We start from the raw sequence: 16869 nt of genomic DNA on the forward strand, positions 1-16869 counted from the left end.
TGTGTGGGGTTGCCAGCCAAGCAGTTTGCCTAAGAACACAGCCATGAATAAAGAATGGTACCAACACATCCTCCGAGAGCAACTTCTCCCAACTATTTTGGTGACCAGCATGATGGAGCACATTGCCATAAGGCAAAAGTGATAACTAAGTGGCTCTGGGAAGAAAACATCGATATTTTGGGTCCATGGCCAGGAAACTTCCCAGACCTTAATCCCATTGAGAAGTTGTGGTCAATCCTCAAGAGGTGGACGGACAAACAAAAACCCACAAATTCTGACAAACTCCAAGCATTGATTATGCAGGAATGGGCTGCCATCAGTCAGGATGTGGCCCAGAAGTTAATTGACAGCATGCCAGGGGGGATTGAAGAGGTTTTGAAAAAGAAGGGTCAACACTGCAAATATTGACTCGTTGCATCAACTTCATGTTATTGTCAATAAAAGCCATTGACACTTATGAAATGCTTGTAATTATACTTCAGTATTCCATAGTAACATCTGACGAAAATATCTAAAGACACTGAAGCAGCAAACTTTGCGAAAATTTATATTTGTGTCATTCTCAAAACTTTTGGCCACGACTGTACATGAAATGACCAAATTGTATGTGGACACATGCTCGTAGAACAACTTGTTCCAAAATCCACTAGATGTTGGAACATTTCTGCGGGGATTTGCTTCCATTCAGCCACAAGAGCATTATTGAGGTTGGGCACTGATGTTGGGCAATTAGGCCTGGGGTTGAGGTCAGGGCTCTGTACAGGCCAGTCAAGTTCTTCCACAACGATTAACAAACCATTTCTGTACGGACATTGCTTTGTGCACGGGGGAATTGTCATTATGAAACAGGAAAGTTCTGTCCCAAAACTGTTGCTACAAATCGTCTAGAATGTCATCGCATGCTGTAGCATTAAGATATACATTCACTGGAACTAAGGGGCCAAAACCATGAAAAACAGCCCCAGACCATTATTCCTCCTCCAGAAACTCTAGTTTGCACTATGCATTCGGGCAGCGTTCTCCTGGCATCCGCCAAACCCAGATTCATCCACTGGACTGCCAGATAGTGAAGCGCGATTCATCCAGAGAATGTGTGTCAGTGAGTCCAATGGCGGCGAGCTTTACACCACTTCAGCCGACGCTTGGCATTGCGCATGGTGATCTGAGGCTTGTGTGCGGCTGCTGAGCCATGGAAACCCATTTCATGAAGCTCCCGGCGAACAGTTATTGTGCTATTCAATCAATCCTTATCCCAGTTTGCTGTTCCCACATGCTTCAAGAGGGCCACCATTGTTCCTGTTACCAAGAAAGCGAAGGTAACTGAACTAAATGACTATCGCCCCGTAGCACTCACTTCCGTCATCATGAAGTGCTTTGAGAGACTAGTCAAGGATCATATGTGTCCTCCACCCTACCTGGTACCCTAGACCCACTCCAATAGGTCCACAGACGACAAAAATCGCAATCACACTGCCCTAAACCATCTGGACAAGAGGAATACCTATGTGAGAATGCTGTTCATCGACTACAGCTCAGCATTTAACACCATAGTACCCTCCAAACTCGTCATTAAGCTTGAGACCCTGGGTCTCGACCCCGACCTGTGCAACTGGGTCCTGGACTTCCTGACGGGCCGCCCCCAGGTGGCGAGGGTAGGAAACAACATCTCCACCCCGCTGATCCTCAAAACTGAGGCCCCACAAGGGTGTGTTCTCATCCCTCTCCTGTACTCCCTGTTCACCAATGACTGCGTGGCCATGCACGCCTCCAACTTAATCATTAAGTTTGCAGACGACACTACAGTGGTAGTCTTGATTACCAACAACGACGAGACGGCCTACAGGTAGGAAAGGGAGCAGCCCCCTGTCCACATCGACGAGACAGTAGTAGAGAAGGTGGAAAGTTTTAAGTTCCTCGGCGTACACATCACGGACAAACCGAAATGGTCCACCCACACAGACAGCGTGGTGAAGAAGGCGCAGTAGCGCCTCTACAACCTCAGGAGGCTGAAGACATTCGGCTTGTCACCAAAAACCCTCACAAACTTTTACAGATGCACAATCGAGAGCATCCTGTCGGGCTGTATCACCGCCTGGTACGGCAACTGCTCCGCCCACAACCGTAAGGCTCTCCAGAGGGTAGTGAGGTTTGCACAACGCATCACCGGGGGCAAACTACCTGCCCTCCAGGACATCTACACCACCCGATGTCACAGGAAGGCCATAAAGATCATCAAGGACAACAACCACCCGAGCCACTGCCTGTTCACCACGCTATCATCCAGAAGGCGAGGTCAGTTTGTCTCTGTGAATGGTTTGACAAATCAACTGTAAATTTCGGTGTTCCTCAAGGTTCCGTTTTAGGACCACTATTCTTTTCACTATATATTTTACCTCTTGGGGATGTTATTCGAAAACATAATGTTAACTTTCACTGCTATGCGGATGACACACAGCTGTACATTTCAATGAAACATGGTGAAGCCCCAAAATTGCCTTCGCTAGAAGCATGTGTTTCAGACATAAGGAAGTGGATGGCTGCAAACTTTCTACTTTTAAACTCGGACAAAACAGAGATGCTTGTTCTAGGTCCCAAGAAACAAAGAGATCTTCTGTTGAATCTGACAATTAATCTTAATGGTTGTACAGTCGTCTCAAATAAAACTGTGAAGGACCTCGGCATTACTCTGGACCCTGATCTCTCTTTTGAAGAACATATCAAGACCATTTCAAGGACAGCTTTTTTCCATCTACGTAACATTGCAAAAATCAGAAACTTTCTGTCCAAAAATGATGCAGAAAAATTAATCCATGCTTTTGTCACTTCTAGGTTAGACTACTGCAATGCTCTACTTTCGGGCTACCCGGATAAAGCACTAAATAAACTTCAGTTGGTGCTAAATACGGCTGCTAGAATCCTGACTAGAAAAAAATTTGATCATATTACTCCAGTGCTAGCCTCTCTACACTGGCTTCCTGTCAAAGCAAGGGCTGATTTCAAGGTTTTACTGCTAACCTACAAAGCATTACATGGGCTTGCTCCTACCTATCTCTCTGATTTGGTCCTGCCGTACATACCTACACGTCACAAGACGCAGGCCTCCTAATTGTCCCTAGAATTTCTAAGCAAACAGCTGGAGGCAGGGCTTTCTCCTATAGAGCTCCATTTTTATGGAACGGTCTGCCTACCCATGTCAGAGACGCAAACTCGGTCTCAACCTTTAAGTCTTTACTGAAGACTCATCTCTTCAGTGGGTCATATGATTGAGTGTAGTCTGGCCCAGGAGTGGGAAGGTGAACGGAAAGGCTCCCCTCTTTCCACTGGGATTCTCTGCCTCTAACCCTATTACAGGGGCTGAGTCACTGGCTTACTGGGGCTCTCTCATGCCGTCCCTGGAAGGGGTGCGTCACCTGAGTGGGTTGATTCACTGATGTGGTCATCCTGTCTGGGTTGGCGCCCCCCCTTGGGTTGTGCCATGGCGGAGATCTTTGTGGGCTATACTCGGCCCTGTCTCAGGATGGTAAGTTGGTGGTTGAAGATATCCCTCTAGTGGTGTGGGGGCTGTGCTTTGGCAAAGTGGGTGGGGTTATATCCTTCCTGTTTGGCCCTGTCCGGGGTGTCCTCGGATGGGTCCACAGTGTCTCCTGACCCCTCCTGTCTCAGCCTCCAGTATTTATGCTGCAGTAGTTTATGTGTCGGGGGCTAGGGTCAGTTTGTTATATCTGGAGTACTTCTCCTGTCCTATTCGGTGTCCTGTGTGAATCTAAGTGTGCGTTCTCTAATTCTCTCCTTCTCTCTCTCGGAGGACCTGAGCCCTAGGACCATGCCCCAGGATTACCTGACATGATGACTCCTTGCTGTCCCCAGTCCACCTGGCCATGCTGCTGCTCCAGTTTCAACTGTTCTGCCTTCTTATTATTCGAACATGCTGATCATTTATGAACATTTGAACATCTTGGCCATGTTCTGTTATAATCTCCACCCGGCACAGCCAGAAGAGGACTGGCCACCCCACATAGCCTGGTTCCTCTCTAGGTTTCTTCCTAGGTTTTGGCCTTTCAAGGGAGTTTTTCCTAGCCACCGTGCTTCTACACCTGCATTGCTTGCTGTTTGGGGTTTTAGGCTGGGTTTCTGTACAGCACTTTGAGATATCAGCTGATGTACAAAGGGCTATATAAATAAATTTGATTTGATTTGAGTTCAGGTGTATCAAAGCTGGGACCGAGAGACTGAAAAACAGCTTCTATCTCAAGGACATCAGACTGTTAAACAGCCACCACTAACACTGAGTGGCTGCTGCCAGCATACTGACTCAACTCCAGCCACTTTAATAATGGAAAATTTGATGTAAAATATATCACTAGCCACTTCAAACAATGCCACTTAATATAATGTTCACATACCCTACATTACTCATCTCATATGTATATACTGTACTCTATACCATGTACTGCATCTTGCCATCTTTATGTAATACATGTGTCACTAGCCACTTTAAACAATGCCACTTTGTTTACATACCCTACATTATTCATCTCATATGTATATACTGTACTCTATACCATGTACTGCATCTTGCCATCTTTATGTAATACATGTGTCACTAGCCACTTTAAACAATGCCACTTTGTTTACATACCCTACATTATTCATCTCATATGTATATACTGTACTCTATACCATCTACTGCATCTTGCCTATGCCGTTCTGTACCATCACTCATTCATATATCTTTATGTACATATTCTTCATCCCTTTACACTTGTGTGTATAAGGTAGTAGTTGTGGAATTGCTAGGTTAGATTTCTCGTTAGATATTACTGCATGGTCGGAACTAGAAGCACAAGCATTTCGCTACACTCGCATTAACATCTGCTAACCATGTGTATGTGAGAAATAAAATTTGATTTGATTCATGGTAGCATGATTAAATGTACAGTCTTGGGATATCTAACAACAGGTAAGTGCTAAAACAGGTACAGGTAGTGGCGGGGTTGCTCTTTTCTGAAACAAACTCCAGATTGTGGCTTTAAGTCAATTAAATGGGCTATATACACCCATATTTCCAAAATAACTGATGTTTTAATCTATACAATAGTGGTCCTAGTAAATACAATAATTAAAGTTACCAGCACAGCACATCCATTGACCACATATACAGTGAGCATAACAAATATTAGGAACATCTTCCTAATATTGAGTTGCAGCCCCCCCTTTTGCCCTCAGAACAGCCTCAATTCGTCGGGGGATAGACTCTATAAGGTGTTGAAAGCATTCCACGGGGATGCTAGCCCATGTTGACGCCAATGCTTCCCACAGTTGTGTCAAGTTGTCTGGATGTCCTTTGGGGGATGGAACAATTTTCATACAGACGGGAAACTGTTGAGCGTGAAAAACCCAGCAGCGTTGCAGTTCTTGATACAAACCGGTGCGCCTGGCACTTACTACCATTCAAAAAGGCACTTAAATATTTTGTCTTGCCCATTCACCCTCTGGCACACATACACAATCCTTCTTTAAAATGTCTCCTCCCCTTCATCTATACTGATTGAAGTGGATTTAACAAGTGTCATCAATAAGGGATCATAGCCTCCACCTGGATTTACCAGTCTGTGTCATGGAAAGAGCAGGTGTTCTTAATGTTTTGTATACTCAGTGTGCATTAGAAAGAGCTTATTATCAATACTGAAATGGACCTAAAAATGATGCGGTAATGCAAAATGTGTGTTTTGGTAATGAGAGGCCCTTAGCTCAATCTGCAAGTAATAGGAGACAGCCTTTATGAGTCAGCAAACATTTGACCACGTCACTAAAGCCCATTCATGCCTCCATGTTTCTAAGGTAATGCTTCTCGAAGTTTTTCCCAATTTGAGCTTTCATTTCGGCAATGAGGTCATGTGTCGTAAAGAGGTTGTTTGAGAATAAGATGCTCATTCTGAAGGCATACAAGTGAATAAATTAACTTGTGCTCATCTAAGGACTTCCTCCTCTCGATGATGCATCATGGGTAAATAAGACTTTATAAAACTTTTTTTTTTTTTTACAGCAACTTGAACTGTTCCGGTAATGAGAAACAATGTTTAAAAAAAAAACTTTTTACATAATACATTATAGTTTAACTTCAAACTAGTATACAATTGTTATGATTTATGGACAAACAGCAATATATTGTGTATTAATCAAATAAGTTTTTTTTTCTTCTAAAAGTAAAAATGTATAATTTAATCCGGAGGCATTTCAGTCATGAGAATTTGCTGTGAAAATGTACCAAAATGCAGGTGGAAATGTACAATTGATTTGAAATAAGACACCGTGCCATAAATTTGGCATCTTCGTCTTTAGAATGATAGTTGATTGTTGCTGATGCATCATGGTTTTCTAACTCCATTTGCTACTACCATGGTTACACCTGGTTTCATGAAAATCACTCTTATTTCATTTGTATTTCATTTCGTCATAAACAAAATGTCTTCTGCAATAACTTGATATGTTGAGTCAGTCCATGTGATGACACAACAGTGGTAGGCCTGATCACCGACACCGACGAGACGGCCTTTAGGGAGGTCAGACACCTGGCCGGGTGGTGCCAGAATAACAACCTACCTGTGGACTACAGGAAAAGGAGGACCGATTCCGCCCCCATTCTCATCGACGGGGCTGCAGTGGAGCAGGTTGAGAGTTTCAAGTTCCTTAGTTTCCACATCACCAACAAACTAACATGGTCCAAACACACCAAGACAGTCGTGAAGAGGGCACGACAAAGCCTATTCCCCCTCAGTAATCAAAACAGATTTGGCATGGGTCCTGAGATCCTCAAAAGGTTCTACAGCTGTACCATCGAGAGCATCATGATTGGTTGCATCACTGCCTGGTACGGCAAGTGCTTGGCCTCCAACCTCAAGGCACGACAGAGGGTGGTGCGTACGGCCCAGTACATCACTGGGGCTAAACTGCCTGCCACCCAGGACCTCTACACCAGGCGGTGTCAGAGGAAGGCCCTAAAAATTGTCAAAGACCCCAACCACCACAGTCATAGACTGTTCTCTCTGCTACCGCATGGCAAGCGGTACCGGAGTGCCAAGTCTAGGACAAAAAGGCTTCTCAACAGTTTTTACCCCCAGGCCATAAGACTCCTGAACAGGTAATCAAATGGCTACCCGGACTATTTACATTGTATGCCCCCCCTAACCCCTCATTTTACGCTGCTGCTACTCTCTGTTTATCATATATGCATAGTCCCTTTAACTATACATTCATGTACATACTACCTCAATTGGGCCGACCAACCAGTGCTCCCGCACATTTGCTAACCGAGCTATCTGCATTGTGTACCACCCACCACCCGCCAACCCCTCTTTTACACTACTGCTACTCTCTGTTCATCATATATGCAGTCACTTTAATCACTTTAACCATATCTACATAGTACCTCAATAAGCCTGACTAACCGGTGTCTGTATGTAGCCTCACCACTGTATATAGCCTCTCTACTGTATATAGCCTCGTTACTGTTGTTTTTCAATGTCTTTTTACTGTTGTTTTTATTTCTTTACTTACCTATTGTTCACCTAATACCTTTTTTTGCACTATTGGTTAGAGCTTGTAAGGAAGCATTTCACTGTAAGGTGTATACCTGTTGTATTTGGCGCACGTGACAAATAAACTTGGATTTGATTAGATCCCATCTCAAATAATGTTTCTATTCTCCAGCCTACCAGCAGCAAACAAAGTGGCAGGGTGTTCATCAACAGTAGCATTCTGTATCAAATAACTGTGGCTTTCAGCTTCAGTTGTGTTGCCTGTAGCCTATTAATGCTAATTTCATGTTGTCCCTGTCATCATTTTAATACATGTGTTCATTGTTACAGGTGGAGTTTCAGTTCCTAAGAACCGGGTTACACCTTGCCTGAACTGATCCTGGGAAATGCCTCTCTACGCAAGCTTCAAACACGCTACCCAATAAACAAATGTTTGGTCCCACAGTCAACACCTGTTTGCAAATGAAGGCTACCCAGCAATGGGTTTCACCACATTGGTTCCCTTACTGCTAAATGCAGAGTTCATCTGGCACCTGCGCATTCTTGGGTCGAACCCAGTTTTCATAACACTTTTACTACGGTTGTTGCAACAGTGCCTGAGCTCAAGATCTCATTATGTGTTAGACAGTTGGCCCTCGAGGACGGGTTTTTACTACGGATGCTTCCCACCCGTGTATTTGGGGGGGATTTTCAGCCTCAGTAGTCTGCAGTTCTTTGGTTTACAATACTGATAATTGGTAGGCAGGCAGCCTAGCAGATAAGAGCTTTGCGCCAGTAACTGAAAGGTCGCTGGCTCGAATCTCCGAGCTGACTAGGTGTAAAATCTGTTGATGTGGTCTCGAGCAAGGCACTTAACCCCAATACGAAGCTCCCAGCCAGGGCAGTTCCCCTCCTCATTGACACTTTTGTATGGTTGTCTTTACTGGTTTAAACATGGTTTCCTTCTAATGGCGTGATCACAACTTCATTCACTTTTATTCCTTCATGTGATTTAGGCCTTTTCACCCTGACCACTATAATAGCCTCACTCTTCAGCATTCTAAAAATCGGGCTCCTGGTGTATTATCACAAACAGCTCGCTCTTACACTCAAATAATTTCTCGTTCCGCTAATACATCGTCACGCTCGAAACCACCCTGTTCCTTGTCATTCTCTTTTCCTCCCTCGTGTGTTTCACTTCTCTCCTTTCTCAAGTAATAAAGATGTTGTTTCTCCACAACACTATGTGTTTTCTGTCCCTATCGCTTCGTATTACTGCATGTATGACTAGGTTTGAAGCAAAGAAAATGTCCCATATCATACGAATGGCATTGTAGCACGCGTGGTTGAGTTCTACGTACAAACATACGTAGCATTTCATCTAAACACGTCAGTAAATATTTGTTTTCATGCTTAATTGAAAAAAAAACGTCACATAACACTAACACCACTCATACTTATAGTGGTGACAGGCATTCATCTTTAAAACCCGATTTATGGTCAATCCTAGCCCTGTATGGTCCGGACAGCATTTACTGCGAAGTCAGGGCATTCATACGTCCTGCTTTTCGCGGAGCAGAGCTGTTGTGAAGGAAGTCGTCAAGGAAGTGAGTTGTCAATGTGGAGCTATACGGAGTCCTCTGTAACGTTACAACATTTGGGATGCGCGTGCCGATGCGATACGGAGTCCTCTGTAACGTTACAACATTTGGGATGCGCACGCCGATGCGATACGGAGCCTCCGGACCACACTGCCGGATCAAGCTAGCGGTTCATGTTAACCATACATATGGCTTCCCAGCACGCGTGGTTGGGTAGACATATATCCAGTTGTGTAATTTCAACCCGACACATAACAACGTTTGAATCGCTCAGCGCCTTGCATTGATAAACATTCCATACAACACTTTCCATTACAGCATAACTGCACTTGTGTTCTCTTCTTCGCATGCATCTCTTTATATTTAATGATCATTGTTTTCGGTTGCATTCTGTCTCTGTTGTTCATCCGGGTAAAGCCTGTACTCGATTGAAATGTATTTCACAAAATGTTCAAATCAGGAAGGCCGGTCTTTTTGAATGCTTGTTTAACTTCATCAAGCAACATAACATAATCCACTCTGTTTCCTACGATACGGGCATAGAGGGGAATGAAAACAAGCGTATCATCATCAACGTAGCGTCATGTTCTTTTCCCTCTTCCTGTTACATGTTGACCAGACCGGACACGTCACGTGAGCATTGCAAAATATATTTAGAAATCCATGTTATTCCATTATTGCACTCGCACTGCTCGCGAGCGTCTGCGTTGCCAAGGGCTACAATAGAAGTCATTCCTATTTCTGATGCAGATCACGCTGCAAGTCCTGCCTCATTGGTTTATAGAAGCAGGTACCCACATGCCATCTCCTCATTGGTTATACCCACGTGGGTGATTCAAAGACTAACTGTTTTGCCGGTCGTCGTGGTAATAGTATGAAAGTTTAGATGCCACTCACCACATAAGTTCAAATATGAAAAAGCCTGGAAGGAGGAGAGATGACTAGAAATGATTCGGTTGACCATTTTATGTGCGGATTAATTGTCGGAGTAGAGGACCTTGTGCATTTCAGGTAAAATAACTCAATGTTTATATCCCAGGACAAATTAACTAGCAACAACAAACTAGCTAAATTGGACAAATTAGCTAGCAACAGAAACCTAGCTAAATAGGACAAGTTAGTTAGCATGTGCAAGCTAGCTAGCTAAATTGGACAAATTAGCTAGCAACAGAAACCTAGCTAAATAGGACAAGTTAGTTAGCAAGTGCAAGCTAGCTAGCTAAATTGGACAAATTAGCTAGCAACAGAAACCTAGCTAAATAGGACAAGTTAGTTAGCAAGTGCAAGCTAGCTAGCTAAATTGCCATACATGTTTAATGCTTTTTGACCTGTCCCGAAATTAACGACATTGGTTCAGAGTTTGTTTAGATATTTTAACCTGCGTGCGTGTCGTGATTGCGTTCGGTGTAGGGGGACTAAATCAATGTATGCACGATGGGGCACGTGCATAGCCGGTTTGGGTTCCGTGTCAGCCATGGGCAGACTGTCATTCACCTATTGACCTTCAGCCTATAAGCACGGCACAATAATTCACATTCTGCACACTTGCTGTTTTAACCTATGGGCTCACTGTTGCAATTATCACTTTCCCCTCTCTCAACCAAATGGGTGTAAACCCATATTTACATTTGACTCATTTAGCAGACGCTCTTATCCATACATATTTCGTGCTGGTCCCCTGTGGGAATCGAACCATCAACCCTGGTGTTGGAAGCACCATGCTAGCTATACTACCCTTAAGGCTCCGGAGAGCATTCCTCTGAGACGAGGCCATACGCCAAACTATTTTATAAAACTTCATATTGCATTGTCTCCGTTGCTCATTCAGTTAAGCGTGTACTCGAATGAACTATAGTTCAGAAAAATGCTGCAGTGAGTTTGTCTGTCTTCATTCTGTAGTGTGTATTATGACCGTGTGTGTGTGTGTGTGTGTGTGTGTGTGCGCGTGAGAGAGAGAGTGATGTCTCTGTGTGTTTTCTCTGTCTTCCCTGCAGCATTGAGAGCTCACTGGGGGTTTAGAGAACAGAATGAAACACACACGAGTGTCACCACCACTGAGTTATAACACTCATAACACACAGTGTAACACACACGAGTACAGTACTAGTGTGCACAAGACAAGAACACATACATCAACATGGAACACAATGCATTCATCAACACAAACATCCACACTTCAATATGTCAACACACTAGGCTACATAATGCCAACAGAATGTTTCAGTTCATTCAGAGGCATTAAAACACAGAGGAGTTGGAAGGGAGGGGAGGGGGGCAGAGGAGTTGGAAGGGAGGGGAGGGGGCAGGCAGGGAGTTGGAAGGGAGGGGAGGGGGCAGAGGAGTTGGAAGGGAGGGAGGGGGGGCAGAGGAGTTGGAAGGGAGGGGAGGGGGGCAGAGGAGTTGGAAGGGAGGGGAGGGGGGGCAGAGGAGTTGGAAGGGAGGGGGGGGGCAGAGGAGTTGGAAGGGAGGGGAGGGGGGCAGAGGAGTTGGAAGGGAGGGGAGGGGGGGGCAGAGGAGTTGGAAGGGAGGGAAGGGAGGGGGGCAGAGGAGTTGGAAGGGAGGGGAGGGGGGCAGAGGAGTTGGAAGGGAGGGGAGGGGGGGGAGGAGGAGTTGGAAGGGAGGGGAGGGGGGGGCAGAGGAGTTGGAAGGGAGGGGAGGGGGGGGGCAGAGGAGTTGGAAGGGAGGGGAGGGGGGCAGAGGAGTTGGAAGGGGGCAGGCAGAGGAGTTGGAAGGGAGGGCAGGCAGAGGGGTTGGAAGGGAGGGCAGGCAGAGGAGTTGGAAGGGAGGGGAGGGGGCAGGCAGAGGAGTTGGAAGGGAGGGGAGGGGGGCAGGCAAATGAGTTGGAAGGGAGGGGAGGGTTTAAATGTGATTGAAATAAAACGGGCACAGGGACACCGATACCGGTGATGCAGTGTGTTTCCTATAGCTGAGTGTGTTTAGGCCTCTTTCTGGTGTGTGTGTGTGTGTGTGTGTGTGTACACTGTACAGTGCCTTCAGAAAGTATTCACACCACTTAACTTTCTCCACGTTGCTGTTACAAGGTGGGAATAAAATGGATTTCATTGATTCCATTTTTTGGTCAATAATCTACACAAAATGCACTGTGAAGTCAAAGTGGAATAGAAATTCTAAACAATTGTAAAACATTAATGAAAAATAGAAACACTCATATCTTGATTAGATAAGTATTCAAACCCTGAGTCAATACATAATAGAATCCCTGTCCTTGGCCTTGTTGTTTTAGGTTATTGTCCTGCTGAAAGGTGAATTCATCTTCAAATGAAATCCCACATTGGGAAACGGCGGCACTACAAAAGTTTATAAAAATAAAAAGGACAAAAAGACGTCACCTCATTTCACCTTTTTTTACTTTCGTCTGAACAGTTCTGCAATTCCCTGCTTGACTGAGGGACCTTACAGATAATTGTATGTGTGGGGTACAGAGACGGGGTAGTCATTCAAAACCCATTTTAAACACCATTATTGCCCACAGCGTGAGTCCATACAACTTATTATGTGACTTGTTAAGCACATTTTTCTCATTTAAGCTTTTTTTTTGTAACTACTTTGTAACATTTTCAAAAAACATTGTATGTTGGCAAGTGAATAAAAGAAATCTAAATGTAAAATCCATTTTAAATTCAGGGTGTAACACAATGTGGAAAAGGTTAACTAACGGGTTTGAATACTTTCTGGAGGCCTCTTTTTGGTCTGTGTGTGTGTGTGTGTGTGTGTGTGTGTGTGTATATATATATATATATATATATTCAGACAGGGGGGGTTCAGTGAACTAGTGTCTAACTGTTGAGGAGGGCCCTTCGTCTCACAGGAACATGGCCCGTTGGCCAACCATCCCCAAATTGGATTCACCCCACCTTAACCCTCCACCTCCTGAGCCTCTGCCTCTCTCTGTGTGTACAGGGATACAGAGGGGATAATTTAATTTAGAGGGTGCAGGGCAGGGGGGAGGGAGGGTTGAGGGGGCATTAGTGGCCGTCTGGTGTGATAAGAGCATTCTACTGTGGCAATATGTCTGTATGGGACAGGGTTAACACAGGAGGAGCCGGACACACACACACACACACACACACACACACACTGCTCTCTCTCTCTGACCTGTGCTGGCGGTTCATAGCTGCCACCATGAGAGAGGTCCAGCCCAGACGGTGTCTGTGGTTAGGCTCCACCCCCTCGCCCAGCAACCTGACAGGAAACAGGAACAAGAAGAGGTTACTAAGAAAGCTGTTCTGTTGCTAGGGTTACTATCTGCCTGAACTTCAGCTCTCAGGTGCTACCAAACAGACTCTGACAGGTACAACGTAAGATGTGTGTGTGTGTGTGTGTGTGTGTGTAGTTTGAGTTCTGTGCCTGAGAGGGACGACGTTGGGCTGTGTTATCTGAGGAGGGGTGTGTTATCTGAGGAGGAGGGGTGTGTTAGTGTGTGTCGGGGGTAACCCGTCTGTGTTCCGCTGGGCGGACGGTGTCTGTGTTGACTGTAAACACACTGTGCCTCACTCTGTGCCTCACCCCCCACACACACACGACCCCCTATACCTCTGCTCTCTAACTAAAACACTTAACACATCTGTGTAGTCTCACCTAGCCTACACCATCTGTCCCAACGCTGTAGCAGAGTGACACACGCCACTAAACCTACACACACTTACGTGCGTAATGTAAGATAAGGGAACAGACAACCTACTGCTGCTACAATAACAGGTGGCAGGTGCCCTTTTCACATCTGTACTCAGAGATGAGATTTACGGGCCTCCCGGGTGGTGCAGTGGTCTAAGGCACTGCAGTGCAGTGCTAGCTGTGAGCCCAGGCTGTCGCAGCCTGCTGTATTAAAATCACTCTATTATTCTGACATTTCACATTCTTAAAACAAAGTGTTGATCCTAACTGACCTTAAGACAGGACATTTTTACTAGGATTAAATGTCAGGAATTGTGAAAAAACTGAGTTTAAATGTATTTGGCTAAGGTGTATGTAAACTTCTGACTTCAACTGTATCTCTGTGATGCAGTCTGACTGCCCTCTACCTCTCACACTGAACAATTGTGTGACTAAAGTAAACAACAAAAAAAAGAAATGATATCACCAAAACAAGATAAATTACCTAAAAAACTATGGAAAAATACATGAGCACCTAAATATTATATTATGGGCAGAAAACATTGTTCATTGAAGTTGATGGGTCAATTGTAACAAAACCTTTTGATACAGCCAATCATTTCAATGACTACTTCACTGGTAAAGCAGACAAACTGAGAAGTGAAATTACAACATTGAACCATCAAATTTGTGTATTGAAGATTGAAAAATGAAATAAGAGCTACGGTTTTGGAATTTGATGAAGTTTGTGTGGAAAAAGTAGAAAAACTTTCATTATCGTTATCAATAATGATACGTCGTCAGGTATAGACAACCTCGAAGGGAAACTATTGAGAACAGTAGCAGACAGTATTGCCACCCTTATTTTCTAGATCTTTAACCAAAGCTTTAATGAGTGTGTGTCCACAGGTGTGGAAGGAATCTAAATTCCACTGCCTAAAAATAGTAAAGCATTCTTTGCTGGCTCTAACAGCCGACCAACCTGTTTGCTCATTGTTCTTAGTAAACTGATGGAGAAAATTGGGTTTGAACAAATAGAATGCTATTTTTCAAAGAACAAGCTAACTAGTGACTTTCAGCATGTATATATGGAAGGGCACTCAACATGTACTGCACTGACTCAGACGACTGATGATCGGCTAAAATACATGCATAATAAAATGATAGTTGGAGCTGTATTGTTAGATTTCAATGCAGCCTTTGATGTTTTTGAAAAACTCACTTGCTATAGCTTTACATCACATGGAAAGTTATTTATCCAATAGAACCCAGAGAGTATTCTTCAAATGGAAGCTTCTCTAACATCAGATATGTACAGAGCGGTGTCCCTCAGGGCAGTTCCCTTAGGCCATTACTCTTCTCTAATTTTACTAATAATTTGCCACTGGTCTTACAAGAAGCTAAAATGACTATGTATGTTGATGATTGCACACTCTACACATCAGCACCTACAGCCAGTGAGCTCACTGAGACTCTTAGCAGGGAGTTAGTCAGTGTCTGAATGGGTATTTAACAATAAAACTGGTCTTAAATACAATCAAAAGAATTGCATTTGGTTCAAAGCATTCTTTCAAAACCTCAACTGGTGTTGTGCATAAAGAGGGTGACCATTGAACTCCCAGGAGAAACATTGGATTGTCAGTTATCACGGTCAAGTCATATTGGCAAAGTTGTTGTGAAGATGGGGAGAGTTATGTCTGTTAAAATAAAAAGATGATCTTTTGTGTCAAAAACGCAGGACAACTGTATTAGCTGTTGAGGCTGTGATCTTGTCCCATCTTGATTACTGTCCGGTAACATGGTCAGGTGCAGCAGAGAAAGACCTGCACCTGTCTCAAAACAAAGCAGCATGTCTTGCCCTTAACTGCACACACAACCAATATCAACATTTTATTTTTTATTATTTATCCTTTATTTAACTAGGCAAGTCAGTTAAGAACAAATTCTCATTTACAATGACGGCCTACACCGGCCAAACCCAGACGACGCTGGTCCAATTGTGCGCCGCCCTATGGGTCTCCCAATCACGGCCGGTTGTGATAGAGCCTGGATTCGAACCAGGGTGTTTGTAGTGACGCCTCTAGCACTGAGATGCCGTGCCTTGGACAGCTGCGCCACTCGGGAGCCAACATGCATGATAGTCTTTCATGGTTGAGGGTTGAAGAGAAATGTACTACTTCTCTTCTAGTCTTTTTAAAGAAACATTTGTGTAGAAAAAGGAGGAAGGGACACGCTACTAAGGTACACAATATTACATTTTGGTAGACAGATGTGTGTGTTGAAAATGCCAAACCACTTGTAGAATATATTTGCATATACTTCCACACACACACACACACACACACACACACACACACACACACACACACACCCTACCTGACATGCCACCATGGGTTTCTTCACAGTACCCAAACACAAAACAGATTTAATACATCGCTCAGTTATGTATAGAGCCATATGATTGTGGAATGCTTTGAAAACAGATGTTATTCAGGCAAAAAGCAAGTTTAGCTTTAAAAAAAAACATGTAAAAACATATCACAGCACCTCTCCTCTTCTAAAGATCTAATTTAACTGGATATATGAATATGTAAATATGAATAGTGTGTACACATGAATCCATGTGTTATTTGATCGTTTTGATCTCTTCACTATTATTAGAAAATGTAGAATAGTAAAAAAAATTTTTTTTTAAATTTAAACCCTTGAATGAGTAGGTATGTCAGGTCGCAGTTGTAAATGAGAACTTGTTCTCAACTAGCCTACCTGGTTAAATTAAGGTGAAATAAATAATGTAAAAAATGTCCAAACCTTTGACTGGTACTGTATATTATTATTTGATGTCCTTGTCTATAACTTTTCTGTACTTTGTCATGTACTAGTATATTTTACGTGGACCCCAGGAAGACTAGCTGCTACATGGGCAGTAGTTAATGGGGAACCAACTAAACTAGACAGACATGGACCTCTATCTCCCTCTAGTGGAGACAACTGGGAATACAATGATGTGCAGGTGGTAAACATGGACACTTCCAGAAATACTGTCTGCGATGAGACTCCATATGATTAGGACCTCACAGACTTGTAGAGTAATTCATTTTTTCCCTTCATTTCCTACAGCAGTATAGTGGTGTAGA

At 43.9% G+C, this 16869-nt stretch overlaps 1 protein-coding gene across 1 annotated transcript in view; it reads right to left on the minus strand.

Moving 5' to 3' along the window:
• Positions 1-16869, minus strand: part of clpb (caseinolytic mitochondrial matrix peptidase chaperone subunit B) — an 88630-nt gene that overhangs the window by 70021 nt on the left and 1740 nt on the right. Inside the window, exon 3 of the mRNA XM_042297637.1 lies at positions 13235-13321. Coding sequence (XP_042153571.1) covers positions 13235-13321 — 87 coding nt within the window. The remainder of the gene's footprint in view (positions 1-13234; positions 13322-16869) is intronic.

The sequence above is a fragment of the Oncorhynchus tshawytscha genome, linkage group LG14, assembly GCF_018296145.1.
Source record: "Oncorhynchus tshawytscha isolate Ot180627B linkage group LG14, Otsh_v2.0, whole genome shotgun sequence".
Classification (NCBI taxonomy): Eukaryota; Metazoa; Chordata; class Actinopteri; order Salmoniformes; family Salmonidae; genus Oncorhynchus; species Oncorhynchus tshawytscha.